At 37.0% G+C, this 19,624-nt stretch overlaps 1 protein-coding gene across 12 annotated transcripts in view; it reads left to right on the forward strand.

Annotated features, from left to right (window-relative positions):
* CCDC171 (coiled-coil domain containing 171) overlaps window positions 1-19,624 on the forward strand; it is a 291,861-nt gene that overhangs the window by 62,023 nt on the left and 210,214 nt on the right. For all 12 annotated transcript variants that reach the window (XR_014301800.1, XR_014301801.1, XM_082695056.1 and 9 more), the window contains 2 exons: window positions 6,580-6,672; window positions 10,733-10,893. Coding sequence is in view for 9 of the 12 variants with exons in the window: in XM_082695056.1 (XP_082551182.1) it covers window positions 6,580-6,672; window positions 10,733-10,893 (254 nt within the window). In the remaining 3 variants the exon portion in view is untranslated. The remainder of the gene's footprint in view (window positions 1-6,579; window positions 6,673-10,732; window positions 10,894-19,624) is intronic.

Consider the following 19,624-nt stretch of genomic DNA (forward strand, 5'->3'; position numbering starts at 1 on the left):
AGCTTTATATTTAGGCCAATGATCCTTTTGAATTCATATTTCTATATGTTGTGATGGAGGTTTACAAACTTATTTTTTTGCTTGTGTATATCCCATCGTCTCCGCACTGCTTAGTGAAAGAATGATTCTTTCTCATTGAATGGTCATGGCTCTCTTGTCAAAAATCTATTGACCATTGACACATGGGCTTATTTCTGGACTCCCAGTTCTTTTCTATGGATCTATATGTGTGTCCTTCTGCCAGTTCCACAGTGTTTTGATCATTGTAGCTTTGTAGTAGTATTAAAATCAAGAAATGTGAGTCTTCCGACTTTGTTCTTTCTTTTCAAGATGATCATGTTAACTTTCTGAGAAGTGCTTTAGTAAAATTATTTGGCTTTAATCCTGTGTTTTTCACACACTTATGATGATGAAATGGCCTTTTCATATCATAGCTAATCATATCCCATGGGACTAATATTTGGTATGAAACATGTTTTGAGAAAGTAGAGGTGAGTATGAAGGCAATATTTGCTTTGATTATCTTAATATTTAATGATATAGGTAGGAATTGATTGATTTAAACTCCCAGCTTCCCACTGACTTTTTCTGCTTAGCCATGAATTGCTTAATTCATTCTAATGATTTTTTGTCATCAAAATAGAATTTTGTTAGGTAAATAATGATACCAGCACCATACTTTCCCGCCATACTTCCTTTGTTTTTGTTTTTGTTTAAAAATTTTTTCAGTATGGAAAATTTAAATCATGCATGAAAGTAGAGAGAATACCAAAATGAGCTGCATGTGCCTATCGCTCAGCTTTAACAATGATCAACTAATGGCCAATATTATTTCATGAATATCAACTTCCTCTTGTAATGCCCACCTTGATTATTTTAAAGCAAATCCAAATATCATATAATTTCATCCATGAACATTGTAGTATATATTTCAAAAGGTAAGAGTTTAAAAAAATACCAATTTAAAAAAATATTTTTTTAAAGTAAGTTTTATGCCCAATGTGGGGCTGAACTCATGACCTTGAGATCAAGAGTTGTATTATCTATCAACTGAGACAGCCAAACACCTCAATACCAATTATAGTTATACCTAAAAAAGTAATAATAACTCCTTAGTTTTAAATTTTTCATTACAAGATTTTTTGAATCTTGAGTTATAATATTTGATAATATATGAATATTTACTAGTTTCATCTTTCAGTGGAATGCCTGTTATTTCAAAAGACTCTAGTAGTATAGGATATAAATGTCAGATTTTACCTTTAAAGATGTTATACTCTACTAACTGAAAATATGAATTTATAGTTTTGGATTTAAATTATCTTTAGACCCAAAAGATCACATTTAGACTTACTGCTTTGTTTGCCTTCTAGAAAAAAAGTCTGTGTAGTAACTCATTAAGGATGAATTAACTCATTAACAAATATGATTTACAGGTTTGCAAAATCTAAGTAAAGCAAATAAGTCAGTGTAAAAAATATTATGCGAATTTCATATTTTAAAACACAGAGTGATTGAATCCTGAAGCAAAATTGCTTCTTGACTATGAAGGCCATTAGTGGCAAGAGGTATCTACAAAGGTCTCTAGAGAAGAAGGGATATTTGTGTTTATGCTCTACTCTATAATGAGATATTATGGGAATCTGTTTTGCTCGAGGAAAGGTGTAGTCATTTCTTACTTATTCACATATGGCTTGCTTAATTTATGAATTATCCAGTTTTTGCTTATGCTCCTTCTTTCTGTGATTCTATAAAAAAAATTGTGGAAGGAAAGAGGAAAAAGCAATTAATCAAGTTGTGCATTAAAAAAAAAAACTTCAGCTTAAGCTAAATGATAAAGTAAATATAATTAATAGAAACTTACTTCTTGTCCAGATTTTACTTGAAAAGGAAATGAAATTAGTAATGCCTTACTCCATCACTGTTGAACCATCCTTATTTGACAGACGGGACTTTAGGCATGATTTTCTTTGCTACTGTTATCCTGAGACATCTGCAATGGGGGGGTCCCTGTAACCCTACTTGCCCAGCCCCCACCAGGCTTTTGGCCATGACCATTCCCTCTTTGAGACTAGGAATCCAGTGCTTCCCATGGTTGCATTTTCTCAACAGAAATGGCTTTCAGAAATAAAGCTTCTGACTTCTAATCCTGGCCAGAAGTTGACTCTTGCCTGAAAATTGATAAATTGGACTTAAGGATAATGAAAACTTCTGTTTCATGAAAGATGCTTTTAATGGTATGAAGAGACAAGCTGTAGACTTGGAGTAAATATTTGCAAATCACATATCCAGTAAATGACTTGTATGCAGATCATATAAACTCTTAAAACTCAATAATAAGAAAACAAACAGGGGCGTGTGGGTGGCTCAGTCAGTTAAGGGTCTGCCTTTGGCTCAGGTCATGATCCCAGAGTCCTGGGATAGAGCCCCTCGTCAGGCCCCATCCTGGTGAGGGAGTCTGCTTCTCTCTCTCTCTCTCTGCCTCTTTCCCAGGCTTGTGCTCTCTCTCTTACTATCTTTCTCTCTCAAATAAATGAATAAAATCTTGGGGGAAAAAAGAAAACTACCCAATTAAAAATTGGAGAGAATGAAAAGACAACTGACAGAATGGGAGAAGATATTTACAAATGACATATGAGATAAAGAGGTAGTATCCAAAATCTATAAAGAACTTACCAAACTCAACAACCAAAGAACAAATAATCCAATCAAGAAATGGGCAGAGGACATGAACAGACATTTCTGCAAAGAAGACATACAGATGGCCAACAGACACATTAAAAAATGCTCCACATCACTCAGCATCAGGGAAATACAAATCAAAACCACAATGAGATACCACCTCACACCAGTCGGAATGGCTAAAATTAACAAGTCAAGAAATGACAGATGCTGGAGGGGATGCGGAGAGAGGGGAACCCTCCTACACTGTTGGTGGGAAAGCAAGCTGGTGCAACCACTCTGGAAAACAGTGTGGAGGTTCCTCAAAAAACTGAAAATAGAGCTACCCTATGACCCAGTGATTGCACTACTGGGTATATATCCCAAAGATACAAACGTGGTGCTCCCGAAGGGGCACGTGCACCCTAATGTTTATAGCAACAATGTCCACAATAGCCAAACTATGAAAAGAATCCAGATGTCCATCAACAGATGAATGGATAAAGAAGAGGTGGTGTATATATACACAATGGAATACTATGCAGCCATCAAAAGAAATGAAATCTTGCCATTTGTGACGATGTGGATGGAACTAGAGGGTATTATGCTTAGTGAAATAAGTCAATCAGAGAAAGACAACTATCATATGATCTCCCTGATATGAGGAAGTGGAGATGCAATGTGAGGGGCTTGGGGGGTAGGAAAAGAAAAAAAATGAAAGAAGATGGGATTGGAAGGCAGACAAACCATAAAAGACTCAATCTCAAAAAACAGACTGAGGGTTGCTGGGGGGTAGAGGCGATGGGAGAGGGTGGTGGGGATATGGACATTGGGGAGGGTATGTGCTATGATGAGTGCTGTGAAATGTGTAAACCTGGTGATTCACAGACCTGTATCCCTGGGGATAAAAATATGTTATATGTTTAATTAAAAACTAAATAAAAATTTAAAAAATGCTAATACTAAAAAAAAAAAAAAAGAAAAGAAAAGACATCCAGATGGCCAACAGACACATGAAAAAGTGTTCCACATCATTCGGCATCAGGGAACTACAAATCAAAACCAAAATGAGATACCAGTCAGAATGGCTAAAATTAACAAGTCAGGAAATGACAGATGTTGGTGAGGGTGCGGAGAAAGGGGAACCCTCCTACACTGTTGGTGGGAATGTAAGCTGGTGCAGCCACTCTGGAAGACAGTATGGAGGTTCCTCAAAAAGTTGAAAATAGAGCTACCCTGTGACCCAGCAGTCGCACTACTAGATATTTACCCCAGAGATACAGATGATCTGAAGGGGCACATGCACCCAAATGTTTATAGCAGCAATGTCCACAATAGCCAAACTGTAGAAAGAACCTAGATGTCCATCAACAGATGAATGGATAAAGATGGAGAGATACATATATATATATATATATATATATACACACACACACACATATATACATATACACATGTATATACACACATATGTATGTATACATGTATATACACACATATGTGTATATACATATTCACATATGTATATATACATATATACATGTATATGCATGTATATATGTGTATATGTATACATGTATATATACATATATACACACACACACACACATGCACACAACGGAATACTATGCAGCCATCAAAGGAAACGAAATCTTGCCATTTGCAATGACGTGGATGGAACCAGAGGGTATTTTGCTACGCAAAATAAGCCAGAGAAAGATAGTTATTATATGATCTCTCTGATATGAGGAATTCGAGAGGCAGGGCAGGGGGTTGTGCGGGGTAGAAAAGGAAAAAATGAAACAGGAGGGAGACAAACCATAAGAGACTCTTAATCTCAAGAAACAAACTTCGGGGTGCCTGGGTGGCTTAGTGGGTTAAAGCCGCTGCCTTCGGCTCAGGTCATGATCTCAGGGTCCTGGGATCGAGTCCCGCATCGGGCTTTCTGCTCGGCAGGGAGCCTGCTTCCTCCCCCCTCTCTCTGCCTGCCTCTCTGCCTACTTGATCTCTCTCTGTCAAGTAAATAAATAAAATCTTAAAAAAAAAAAAAAAAAAGAAACAAACTTAGGGTTGTTGGGGTGGGGGAATAGGGATAGGGTGGTTGGGTTATAGACATTGGGGAGGGCATGTGCTATGTATGGTAAGTGCTGTGAAATCTGTAAGCCTGATGAGTCACAGACCTGTACCTCTGGGGGCAAATAATACATTACATGTTAATAAAGGTAAAATAAAAATAAAAATAACAAAAAAAAAGTGGAGAGAAGATCTGAACAGATACTTCACCATAGAAGATATGCAAATGGTAAATAAATATTTGAGAAGATGTTCAATGGCATTAGTTATTAGGGAAATGCAAATTGAAACGGAAGTGAAATGCCATTACATGTCTATTTGAAGGTCTTAAATCCCCTCCTCCCCCAAAATGAAAAAACAAAAGTTGACCATGCCAAGTGTTGGAGAGGATGTATAAAATTATAAGCAAGCTGGAAAAGTTTGGAGGTTTCATAAAACATTAAACATACACCCACCATGTGACCCTGTCATTCTTCCCTTCACTTTATGGCTCTAAGAAATCAAAGTGTTATATAAACACTTGTATGTGAAGGCTCATAGCAGTTTCATTTGTAACAGCACAAACTGTCAACAAGGCAAATGTACATGAATTGGTGAACAGATAAATCAGTGTGGTGTCTCATCAACACAGTGAACACTTTAACAGTAAAAAGAAATAAACTATCGATAAATGCAACCACATGGTGAATCTCAGAATAGTTATGCTGGGGGAAAGAAGCCAGGCAATAAAGAGTACACGCTGTATGACTCAACTTATATGAAATTCTGGAAAATACAAAGTGATCAGTAGTGACAAAAAGCAGATCAGTGGTTACTTGGGGGTGGGGATGGGGGTTGGTGAGAGCTGGATGAAGACGTTACCAAGAGATACAAGGAATCTTTTAGGGGTCTTGGGAATATTTCTTATCTTCATTATGGCAGTGATTCCATGGGTGTGCATGTATCTAACTATATAGATACATATAGATATACTTTTTTATAGATACACTTTTTTTTTTTTCAGATTTTATTTTATTTATTTGACAGAGAGAGACAGTGAGAGAGGGAATACAAGCCGGGGGAGTGGGTGAGGGAGAAGCAAACTTTCTGCTGAGCCGGGAGCCCAATGAGGGGCTCGATCCCTCGACCCTGGGCTTATGACCTGAGCTGAAGGCGGATGCTTAACAACTGAGCCACCGAGGTGCGCACGTGTGTGTGTGTGTTTGTGTGTGTGTGTGTGTGTATAAAATTACACTCTTTTAAATATGTGCAGTTTATTATATATAGATTATATGTCAAAAAATTAAAAAAGCAAGGTCTGGAGCATTCTCCCTGAGCATGATTTTCACATGATTTTTTAATGTGCCTTTTACATTTATAGCCTCATTTTTTTATAGCCTCAAAAATGAGGCTATGGTAACCTAAAGTGTGATCCACATTCACGTTTTTTTAAAAAATCCTTAATTTTAATTCCAGTATAGTTTACATAGGGTGCTATGTTAGTTTCAGGTACAAAATCCAACAGTTCTATAACATGACTCGGTGCTCATCATGAGTAAGTGTCCTCCTTCATCCTCATCACTTATTTTACCCATCCTGGCTCCTACCTCTCCTCTGGTCACCCTCAGTTTGTTCTCTCTAGTCAAGTCTATTTTTTGGTTTGTCTCTCTCTCTCTTTTTTCCTTTGCTTATTTGTTTTGTTTCCTAAATTCGACATACAAGTTAAGTCCTATGGTATTTGTTTTTTTCTAAGTGACTTATTTCATTAGCATTATTATACTCTCTAGCTCCATCCCTGTGGTGCAAAGATCTATGTCCACTTTAAATACCAATGTTTGTGAGTTTAAACTTTGAATTTGTTTTTAGGCAACTACTCTAAGAGTGAGGAAACTAGAAGAAAATATTGAAGCAGAGAGAGCAGCACATTTGGAATCAAAATTTAATTCTGAAATTATTCAGGTAAAATGTAAACAAAAATTCTTTTGTGTGGATTTTATTAAGTTGGGAAAAGGAGCATTCTGTTCAGACAGCTCAGGTTTACATTTAGAATGGGTAGCGTAGGGGCACCTGGTGGGGCTCAGTCAGTCAAGACCCTGACTCTGGATTTAGGCTCAGATCATGATCTCAAGGTCATGGGATTGAGCCCTATGAGGGGTTCTGAGCTCAGTGCAGAGTCTACATAGGATTCTCTCCTTCTTCCTTTGCCTCTCCCCCAGGCACTCTCTCTTTCAAATAAATAAATACAATTTAAAAAAAAGAATGGATAGCATATTGTTAAGACACTCATTTTGCTATCAGGATATGGCTGAGCCTGGTTTTGTTAGAGGAGGGATTGGCACACTCTAGCCCACAGGCCATATCTCACCCACTGCTTATTCAAGGGGGTTTTGTCTTGTCTGTGGGGCTTTTGGGCTGTAATGGCAAAGGGGGATGATTATAACAGAGACATTATGGCCTGCAAAGTCCAAAGTATTTACCATCTGGCCTGTAACAGAATGATTTGCTGATCAGAGTGTTCTTTTCATCAAGAGCCATGGGATGAATTTCTTTTTGCAAACATTTAAAAAATATGCACCTTCATTTATAGAGTGTATATCCTGTGCACACTGCTTGTCACTTGTATTAAGAGCTGAAGGTATAACGGCGAAGAAACGACTCTTGGAACTTACTTCCTTTATCTGAAATACTGTATATTTGTCTGCATCAGTATAGATATATAGATAAATGTACGGGTAGAAACATAAAATACTAAAATATAAAATGTTATGAAAGCATAATAAAGAAGGTTATATCTGAGAGGGGAATTAATTGAAGGAATCCTAAGCAAAGTGTCCTCCAGGTCTTAGAGAATGAGAAGTAATTTCTTTTTTTTTTTTTTTAAGAATTTTATTTATTTGACAGAGAGATCACAAGTAGGCAGAGAGGCAGGCAGAGAGAGAGGAAGGGAAGCAGGCCCCTGCTGAGCAGAGAGCCCGATGTGGGACTCGATCCCAGGACCCTGAGATCATGACCTGAGCCAAAGGCAGTGGCTTAACCCACTGAGCCACCCAGGCGCCCCGAGAAGTAATTTCTAAGGGAAGTGAAGGCATTCCAACTGGGGCTTGGCAAACTACTGCCCATGGACCATGTCTGGCCCATGGCCTGTGTTGTGTATAAAGTTTCATATGAAGTTCCAGAAATCTAACGTCTTAGTTTATTAATTTTTTTTGAAGTAGGCTCCACACCCAGCATGGGGCTTGAACTCAGAACCCTGAGATCAAGAGTCACAAGCCCTCCTGACTGAGCCAGGTGCCCCTCAGTTGCTTAATTTAATTTGAATTATTTTTAAGATTTACACTTTTCCCTTACATTAAATTTTAATAAACTTTGCAAAATTATACCTTATTGTTTAAATGGGTCTTAATATAGGATGCGATTAAGCTTATAAGAATTATATAATAAAATTTTTAAAAATTTCTATCTTTAATGAAATGTCCCCCTTACCTGTAAAATTCTCAGGTCCATGTATTTGAGTGCATTTTGTATTTTAAGCAAACTTGTGCAAGCTAAGCCTGGATCCCAATGAGGGGCTTGAGTTCATGACCCTGAGATCAAGAGTTAAACACTTAACTGACTGAGTAACCCAAGTGCCCCTACCTTCTTTTTTTTTTTTTAAATGATTGAATCACCCAAAATGGCATCAATAAGCAATAAGCCTAAAGTTTTAAATTTATGAAGGAAGTATAATTCCAAATTAAGTTTTTCAATGTAGTTATAATTTATACCTGGGGATATATAGTTATTAGCTACAAAAATAAAGATTATTACATGTATATTTTTTATTAAAATTTATATTTGATATTTAACTCTACATTATGATGCAGAAAAAAGCCAAAGTTTATATTTGACCCATATATCTATAAATATTGACAAGTATTTTCAGTGAGGTACATCTAGTAAAATTCAGTTTCAGATTAGTTTAAAAGCAAATGAGGCTACTAAATAGTTGTAATTAATCACCATCTTAGCATAAACTGTAGTTAAATGTATGTTTGAAATATGTTGTTAAATTTATTCTCATAAAAATGAGAAAATAGAATCAAAGAGTTGACTCAGAATTATTAATTTGAAGCCGACTTCTCTTTCAGTTGGCTTGGTTTATCATTTGTGATTGAGTGTGCTTATTTTCTGAAAGAAGATAGCAATGCAGACAGAAGAAAATGTTTTCTAGATCTATTATTTCACTTGTCAACATTGGATTCAGACAAAACAGCAAAGAAAGATAAAATTTAAAAGACCAAATTTGAAAATTTACCAAGCTGTGTCTCCAGCTCTATTCTGTGTCCTTACTTTCGTGTAAGAATGTTTTGATTATTCCAAAATATTTTTGAAGAATTACAAATAATAATTTCTAGTGCTTACTGTTTGTATGGATTGATTTACAAAACAATTTCCTGTTGTTCTAGGCTTCTTTTCTTGGTGACTTCATCTTTCTTACCTCGGATTGGCTTTTGCCCTCCCCAGGAGGCTTGTTCTTAGCTTTCCTCTGATTTTATGGCCGTTTGTGCCTGTTTCTGTGATAGGAAACACCACATTCTGTCATGATCTCTCCTCTCCTAAAGACTAGGAGCTCCTCGAAACTAGGACTGTCTATTTTCGTGATTATTGTATATCTTGAGCACTAGCTCACTGCCTGGCACATATTAAGTGCTGAATAAATATTTATCCAAAAATTTATTAAATAAACATATATACATATGTAATATTAAATATATATTAGATGAATATTATCTCATTAGATCTTTGTAATAACCCTGTAGGTAGTCTGTTTGTTATTATTATTACCACCATTATTTATTGTTTACAGATGAGGAACCTCTGGCCTTTGGAGTTTTAGTAATATACTACAGGTCACAAAAGTTTGTAGAGCTGTGAGCTTTATGGTTCTGAAGCCCATATTCTATTTAGTGTAAAACATTTTTTACCACTCCCCACTTTTTCTGGCCTTAGCAGTCTATTTTTTAGTTTTTAAATTTAATTTTCTGAAAAAGGTAAAATATCCACCTGTTCAAAAATCCAAACAATATTAAATGATCGAGAACTCTTGCTTTCACTCCTATTGCTCCTTTTGCTCCACCATGTTGCCTGCTACTTAATTTTTCCCACTTGTTTACCCAAAATATAGCATACTGTATACACTGATGTGGACGTTGCTTTTTCAGTCTGTGTTAACACCGCGTGGAGAGCCACATGGAGAGCTTCCTTTTCAAAAGTTGTTTTACAGCTTTTTTTTTTATAGCTACATGTTATTCTTTAATGGGAATGTAATTGTTTATCTGTTCTACTGTCGATGTTTATGTAGAATCTATCAAAGTGTTTTATTATGTAAAGTTTCAAGTATATGCAGAAGTAGAGAGAATGGTACAATGGGCTCCCCCCCACCCCCTCACCGCTCCCCCCATCTACTCCCCAGCCCCATAGCATTTTGAAGCAAATCCTAGATATCATATAACTACACTCATTAATATTTTAGTCAAAGAGTATTATTTGGTAATACAAGTAATAAAAACAAGTAATACAAGTTTTACTTTTCTATAGTAAAAAGTAATACAAGTAATACAAGTTTTACTTTTCTATAGTAAAAAAGATGTTAACTTTCATGGGCTTCTAAACATGGGACTGTAATGATGTTTCTCATAAGAGGGGAAGGCTATTTCCCTTTTGTTTCCTCAAACCACTAATTTCATTATGTTTTATAAAAGAAGTCTCCAAATGGAATAGTAGGTCAAAATTCAGCACTTTGATCAGGCATTTCCATAGCACAGTTAACTATTCTTCCCCTCTTCCTCCCTTCCATTAAACACGTTGAGAAAGGGAATACACTGTCTTTTGTTTATTTTCCTTTTTAAACCAAAGCAGAAAGGAAGAAGTGTTTGGATGAATGATAAACTGCTGCTAATAAAGAGCTCTATTCAGTCTGACTAGCCTTTGAAGCTAGCATTTCCTTGCTCATTTTAACTACTACTCTGTCATCTGGCAGTTACGGATTCGAGACCTTGAAGGCGCTTTGCAGGTGGAAAAGGCCAGCCAAGCAGAAGCTGTTGCAGATTTGGAAATGATCAAGAATGAATTCAAAGAAGTTGAAAGTGCATATGAGCGAGAAAAGCATAACGCGCAAGAGAGCTTTGCAAAACTGAGTTTGTAAGTGTTTTATTGTAGAATTCTTTATAAAGAATTTATGAAGCTTACATGAGTATGACGGTGTAGTATTTTAGATATAGCTCTCATTAGTGTCTGTGCTAGATTGCAGATAAATGATTTCATAAAACATACCTAGACTTCTCTGTATAGGTAAACATGGAAATGCTTTTTTTGGCTTTTGAAGTATAATGGCTATTCCATGTAGTCTCTGAAGTGCAGTTTTTACACTAGAGAGTAAATGTGTTAATGTATTTTGCATTTATTGATATAATACAGTATCTTAAAGATCTTGATTTCTAGGCCACCTAAAAAAGGTCTATATGGAGATGGGCTAATGTTTGAGATTTTCTCATACTACAGAAATAATAGTAGTAGGGGCTAATAGCACTCTTTGCTCACCTGCTTTCTAGCATTGCATGATTTCATTCAATTTATAGAACACACCATGAGGTAGCTGCTCCTTTAATCCTTATTTTACAGATGTGAAAATGGAGGCTTAATGGGGACACGCAACTAGTAAGTGGTAGACAGGGTCTTTTTGACTCCTCCTGATTTTAATGTTTTTCAATTCAAAAGCCTTTCATCTGGAATGTTCTGTGGGATGCTTTAAAAAGTCTATAATTCTTTAATATGTTTCCAAAAAATTTGATAGGAGATATTCTAAACCATTTCTTCCTATAGGCTGGAATGCATACCACCATTGGTACATGACATGATAATAGGTTGCTACATTAGAGTTATGTATTTATATTTAATGTTAGTTTGTCTATGACAAATAGATAATGGTTTCCCACTTACAATAACAATATCAAGGTTTATCTTAAAATACTTCATTTAACTTAAGAAATGAATTAAAGTATTATTAAATAGTAGTGATTATTATGGGTGTGGCAAAATCATAAATATGACGCTTGAAAGACTGACTTGAAAGAATGATGTTGAAAAACAGACTCAAAGTGGATGAAAGACCCAAGTGTGAGACAGGAATCCATCAAAATCTTAGAGGAGCACAGAGATAGACACCTCTGTGACCTTGGCCACAGTAACTTCTGGCTAGATACATATCCAAAGGTAAAGGAAACAAAGGCAAAAATGAACCATATGGACTTCATCAAGGTAAAAAGCTTTTGCAGAGCAAAGGAAACAGTTGACAAAACCAAGACAAAGGACAGAGTGGGAAAAGAAATGTGCAAATGTCTTATCAGATAAAGGGCTAGTATCTAAAATTTATAACGAACTTCTCAAACACCTGAAGAATAAGTAATCCAATCAAGAAATGGGCAGAAGACATGAACAGACATTTCTACAAAGAAGATATCCAGATGGCCAACAAACATATGAAAAAATGCTCAACATCACTCAGCATCAGGGAAATAAAAATCAAAACCACAATAAGATAGCACACCTCACACCAGTCAGAATGGCTAAAATTAACAAGTCAGGAAATGACGGAGTTGGAGAGGATGTGGAGGAAGGGGAACCCTCTTAACACTGTTGGTGGGAATGCAAGCTGGTGCAGCCACTCTGGAAAGCAGTATGGAGGTTCCTCAAAAAGTTGAAAATAGAGCTATCTAATGACCCAGCAATAGCATTACTGGGTATTTATCTCAAAGATACACATGTAGTGGTCCAAAGGGGCACGTGCACCCCAATGTTTACAGCAGCAGTGTCTACAATAGCTAAACTGTAGAAAGAAGCTAGATGTTCAATGACAGATGAATGGATAAAAAAGTTGTAGTGTATATATATAAAATGAAATACTATTCATCCATCAAAAAAATTAAATCTTGCCATTTGCAATGACGTGGTTGGAGCTAGAGGGTATTTTGCTAAGCAAAATAAGTCAGATAAAGACAGTTATCATATGATCTCATTCATATGTGGAATTTGAAAAACAAAACAGGATCATAGGGGAAGAGAGGGAAAAATAAAACAAGACAGAATCAGAGAGGGAGACAAACCATAAAAGTCTCTCAATCCTAGGAAACAAACAAGGTTGCTGAGTGGGAGGGGGTGGGGGGATGGGGTAACTGGGTGGTAGACATTAAGGAGGGCATTTGATGTAATGAGCACTGGGTGTTCTGTAAGACTGATGAATCACTGACCTCTACCTCTGAAACCAGTAACGCATTATATGCTAATTAATTGAATTTAAATTATTATTATTATTTTTTTAAGATTTTATTTATTTATCAGAGGGGGGGGGAGAGAGCGAGCACAGGCAGACAGAATGGCAGGCAGAGGCAGAGGGAGAAGCAGGCTCCCTGCTGTGCAAGGAGCCTGATGTGGGACTCGATCCCAGGACGCTGGGATCATGACCTGAGCCGAAGGCAGCTGCTTAACCAACTGAGCCACCCAGGCGTCCCAATTGAATTTAAATTAAAAAAAGAGACCGATGTTGAAAAATTTAAAATCTCTGAGATTACTTTTAAAAATTGTATTTATTTATTTGACAGACAGAGATCACAGGTAGGCAGAGAGGCAGGCAGAGAGAGAGGAAGAAGCAGTCTCCCTGCTGAGCAGAGAGCCCAATGTGGGGCTCGATCCCAGGACCTGGGATCGTGACCTGAGCCGAAGGCAGAGGCTTTAACCCATTGAGCCACCCAGACACCCTGAGATTACTTTTAGTAGTAATGCTTATAATATTTTAAACCAGGAATTCTTTTTTTTTTTTTTTCCCAAGATTTTATGTATTTATTAGAGTGAGAGAGAGAGAGCATAGGCACAAGCAGGGGGAGAGGGATAAAAGGAGAGGGATCACCAGATTCCTTACTGATCAGGGAGCCTAATGCTGGGCCTGGTCCCAGGACTCCGAGATCATGATCTGAGGCAAACTCAGATGCTTAACCAATGGAAACACCCAGATACCTCTAAACCAGTAATTCTGAACTGAATTTTTTTGGGATGACTTAGATGACATATTGTGAATGTTATTTTTAAGACTAACCCTCTTAATTTCCTATGAACCACTGTTTGAATCTGTCCATTTATATATATAAATCTGTTTAGGAACCTTTATGTAGAATATAGTGCAGGCTTTTTTTTTTTTTTAAAGATTTTGTTTATTTATTTGACACAGAGAGAGGGAGAGAGAGATCACAAGTAGGCGGAGAGGCAGGCAGAAAGAGAGGGGAAGGCAGGCTCCTTGCTAAGAAGAGAGCCAGATGTGGGCCTCGATCCCAGGATCCTGAGATTGTGACCTGAGCCAAAGGCCACTGAGCCACCCAGGCGCCCCACGAATATAGTGCAGGCTTCTTTACTGTTGCTTTGAAGTAATAATTAGGACCTACAAGTGAAACTGTTAGAAGCCAGACTGTACTCCCAAACAATTCTCTCAATAATGAAATAATAGGCTTTTTGGGGACCTAGTGAGCTCCCTGCCTTGGGAAGTTCAGAACAGAAGGTGGGTGATTCTTTGTTATGGATATTGAAGAAGAGAGTCCTGCAAAAGTTGGACTAGAGGAATTGTAAAGGACCTGCTAACAATTAAGCTAAGGATTTTTTTTTTTTCTAAATAAACTCTACTTTTTTTTTTTTTTCTAAATAAACTCTACCCACAACGTGGGGCACGAACTCATAACCCCAAATCAAGAGTTGCATGCTTCACTGACTGAGCCCCAAGCTCCAAGATTTTGACTTATGTAACTTTCCTTTCTTTTTTTTTTTTTTTTTAAATTCAAATTCTAGTTCATTGACATATAGTTCAATATTGGTTCAAGAGTGGAGTTCAGTGATCTGTCATTTACATATAACACCCAGGGCTCATCATAACAAGTGCCCTCCTTAATACCCATCACTTGTCTATTCCATCCAACCTATGTACTTTTCTCACTGGACCCCAAAGCAGATTCTCCCCTTATTTGTTTTGCTATTAGTTGTGTTTTGGTGCTTGAAATATTTTATGCAAATTTTCTATTCCAATAAGTAAGTGTCAACTAATAATTATAAGTGCTAGTTACATATTTCAACTAAGCACCAGCTAACAATCCTAAATACTTTAACACATCTCCTATCTGTTCTTTATCTCTATATATCTACTATTATAATAAAGTTAATAATAATAAACAATAAAAATTAAATAGTAGTTAAAACCCACTTCTCATTTTGCAACTCAGTTCCTGTGACTTCTCTTCCCCATCATATCTTCTTTTTCTCTGCATTCACTGCCACTTCCGTTCCAGGGATGTGTGGTGTTAGAAGAAATGGTATGACATGAGGGGTGATTAGTTCAGTTATTTTATTTTCTATTTGTGCTTCTGACTTTCCTTCAGAATCCTCTTTAAAAAACATTTAAAAATATTTTAGAGTCACAAACTGTCAAATATTAATTTTTCAAAGTAGCTCTAAGTTTTGGATAATGTGTTCCAAAAGAAACTTGGTAGATTTTAGGTCTTTAAGGTAAGTGATACCTTTATTTTACAACTCTGAGAGCAGGGAGTTTTGGGGTAGGACATTGTTTTACCTGTTGGATAAAACGAATTTAGCAAAACTGGTAATGATGATGTTATAGAGAAAATGCTGCCTGAACTTTGCCTGTGGTTACAGTTCTTAAGCTTGTTTTTTCCCAGGTGGATCTAGGTCAAGAGAAGAAGGCTGTGTGTCTAGTTTGGATTTATAATTTTGGTCAACAGTTTCATAACAGTGAACTTTTCTGCATGAACTTATTTTAGATGGAATGTATATGTATACATGTATTTTAAAAGGAATATATATATATATTTACATATATTTTACATATATATTTTAAAGAGCTCAGTTAAGAATTTAATAACAATAACAGGCTGTTTTGGGGCGCTTGGTGGCTTAATCATTAAACGTCTGCCTTTGGCTCAGGTCATGATCCCAGAGTCCTGAGATCGAGCCCCACATTACGCTCCCTTCTCAGAGGGAGGACTGCTTCTCCCTCTCCCATCCCCTGTGCTTGTGTTCCCTCTCTCGCTATGTTTCTCTCTCCCAAATAAATAAATAAAATCTTTTAAAAAAGGGCTATTTTAATAAATATATATATTCGATATATAATTTTAGATAGGATATATATCTGTTCTTTATTTCTGTAGTTAAATATTCTTAATTATAAATCTTTTTTTTTTTTGCATCTAAAAGTTATAGTATGAAACTAAAGCTTTTCAATAAACTTTTTAGAGTTTTCTGTATGTCAGGTGTTCATTAGCTGTGGTAACTGATTGGTGGGCAGTGATGGAGGGAAGGAGCTCATGATAACTTTAAATCTAGTTTAAAATTAAATTTAAAACAGGACTATCAAAGATATACTGAAAGGACTGAATTTCAATTTAGTTATTTCATTACACTCATTATTTAGGAATTTCTTTGTTTTTCTAAATATATCATCTAGGGGTGCCTGGGTGGCTCAGGGGGTTAAAGCTTCTGCCTTCGGCTCAGGTCATGATCCCAAGGTCCTGGGATCAAGCCCCACATCAGGCTCTGTGCTCAGCAGGGAGCCTGCTCCCTCCTCTCTCTCTGTCTGCCTCTCTGGCTACTTGAGATCTCTCTCTCTCTGTCAAATAAATAAATAAAATCTTAAAAAAAAATAAATATATCATCCAAAAGTATAAAAATAACAAAAGTATTATGATTTATTAGCAGTATTAGTGTGTACATTCTGTATAGAAGACCAAAGATGAATATTTGTTAAAGCACCCTGTGGTGAAGTTTTTAGTTGAGCTCCTTTAGAAAAATAATAGAATGGGAATCTAGCAGGAAAGAAGGCACCTTAGCTACAGGTTTCCTTCCTCTCCCTTCACTTTTCTTGCTAAATCCTCCACTGGCCAAGTCCTGATGCTTCTCCTTTGGAGTTCAAAGAGTTGGGGCTCCCTTTAACCTTTGTTATACTCCTGCCTAACTCCTTACCCTTGGTGGGGCTTTGCCAGACTCCTAGGACCTGACAACTTCCTAGGTTGTATGTGACATTGGTGACAGCAGGGAGTGTTTCCCTATTTCAGTGGACCCAATTCGAACTTGAACCCAGCACCAAGTGACGGAGTCATTTAATTTTATATTTGTTGAGTGGTAATAATTTCTTTTTTATTTTTTTAATTTTTTATTTTTTATAAACATATATTTTTATCCCCAGGGGTACAGGTCTGTGAATCACCAGGTTTACACACTTCACAGCACTCACCAAAGCACATACCCTCCCCAATGTCCATAACCCCACCCCCCTTCTCCCACACCCCTCCCCCCAGCAACCCTCAGTTTGTTTTGTGAGATTAAGAGTCACATAAAATTTTGACTTTATCAAATTAGCTTGTACATAGTCTAAAAGTAAAAGAATATGGCAAGGTCAACAGTTTCATGCCCCTTGCTCTCTACTACCCATTTCCACTCCCTTGAGGCAACTGCTTTTAATTCTTATTGCTGTTTCTTCTGATGTTTAATTTCCTGTTTCTGAATAACATGCATATCCTGCCATGTTTTTAGTTCCCACTGTTAGATATTACCTGTTTTACCTCCCCCCACAACTGCTTACGTATTATCTCTATTGTACCCTTCTCCCACACAGCACACACTTAATCCCGACCCTCCCCCCATCCTACCTAAGGGGTTCTATTTGGGGGTATTTTTTTCTATAACTTATTTTTCTTGGTAAGTTATCTTTATTTTTCTTCATGGCACAGTTTATTATATTCTTTGTTGTTTATTGCACCAAACACTGAATTACTCTTGAACTCTCTAATATGATTGAATAATCCCTCATTATGTTCCTGTACCTCAGCAATTCTATTGTTTTAAGTTTCTTGTAAGAGACATCCATCCTTCTCCCCACCTTCTCCATCCTGGACTAATTGTTTTTTAGGCTCCCTGCCACTGTCATCCCTAGGACTTCCCATCCCCATCTTCCTTGGGATGCTCTCTGCTTCTCTACTATTTTGGACTTCTTGTTGCTGGTCTCATCCCTCTCTCCCTGTTTGATTTACTCCCTTTGTAGGGCAGCTTCTTGAGAAATTCTACATCAGATGAAAAATTTTGAAATTTGCATTCTGAAGATGTCTATTTGATCTTTTCTCTTTTTCTTAGTTCACTTGGGTATTAATTAAGTTCTAGTGTCAAGAAATCTTAAGTTGTTTGATTCCTGATATTTTTTATATGGTCTATGTTTTCCACGGGAGACTCGAACAGAGTAGTCACAAGTATGGAAACATAGGGAAGTATCTAGAAATGGTTTACCGATCTTATATTATAATGCTTGATAAAGAAATAATGTGTATATATTTTCATAGTCTGTGGACACTAGAATTTTCTCTATGTTCCCAGTGTTCTGAAATTTCATGGTGATGGGCCTAGCATGGATTTTTTTTTTTTCATTCATTTTGGGCATTCATATAGCTCCTTCCATTTTAAAGACTCAAGTAATTCATTTCTAGGAAATATTTGTATTTATTACTTTGCTGATTTCTTCTCTTCTGTTTTCTTTACCTTCTCTTTTTTGAAACTTCTATTACCTATATGTTGGGATTCCTGCATGTATTTGTTATCTTTTCTCTACTTCAATCCATTTTTACTATTCTACTTACTTTCTGGGAAGTGTGTGTGTGTGTGTGTATGTGTGTGTATACACACATGTATACATATATATACACACATATATATTTAACTATTCTACTTTGGAATATCCTTGATCCAAAGCAGAACATACAAAAGGGTTAACACTGGAGTTGTCTGTATTTCATTCTAGAGAAAAGAATGTTGACTCTTGAGAGTAAAATCTTCTGCTATTCAAGAATTAGCTCTTTATCTGATTATAGCCTGGATGTAGTGGTAGATTTGGTTATACTGAATCACTTTATTTCTGCATTACAGCTTCAAAATTGTAGGAAACAGGTCTACTGGTCTACTATGTTCATCAGGAAGATCTCAGATTAAAAATAGTGGCAACCCTTTAATTTGAATTAAAATTACCCATTTAGTGGATTACCTACAACAAATTCTAAACTGAAATAGTTCTAAGCTGCCTTTCATCAGATGTCCATACAAGAATGTAAATACAGTTCAATGCCAGCCTGAGCAAAATTTAAATAGGAAGGCAAATCTTTTGAAAAGAATTTCTTGTAGTGGTGTTGGGGGCTAAAATGGTGTATTAGGCTTGCCTGGTCCCTCAAACACAGCTAGATAAATGTCAGATCATTCTGAATACCCAAGAAATTGATCTGAGCATTGACAGAACAAACTGCACAACTGGAGGGAGAGAGGAAGCCACTTTGTGGAAGGTAGGAGATGTGGAGATGTGGTTTGGGGGAGAAATGGCTTGTGGATGCTGCAGAGGGGAAGGAGCCCTGGTCGTGAAGAAAGGTGAGTGAGAGGAGAGTGCATAGAGATAGGCACAAAGAGAATACTTCCCCAAAGGCATTGCCTGGGAGAGTGAGAGGAGCTGATTTTTATGAGTTTTTGCAATCAGTAGGACTCAAAGACTGGAGTTTTAGAGATCCACTGTGTGGCTGGTGTGGAGCCATGTGGATGCTGCTGTGCTCCTGTGGAGAAGGCAGCCAGGTAACCTGGGGACAGATGGTGTGATCTGAGGATTGCCTGAGATGCGTGGGGAGAGAAGGTTTCTCCTTCTTGGAGCACATCTTAAAGAGGTGACATTGCCTCTCTGGGAATGAAGGTGCCAGCAGGTGCCATTTTCTCCCCTGCCCCCCAGCGTAAGTGCAGAGACACCTGCTGAGGGCTGCTAACCTGGACACTGGCTCTTTAGTGTGTATTCCCTGCTTCTGTG

Source organism: Mustela nivalis (assembly GCF_964662115.1).
Source record: "Mustela nivalis genome assembly, chromosome: 13".
In the NCBI taxonomy this organism is placed as follows: domain Eukaryota; kingdom Metazoa; phylum Chordata; class Mammalia; order Carnivora; family Mustelidae; genus Mustela; species Mustela nivalis.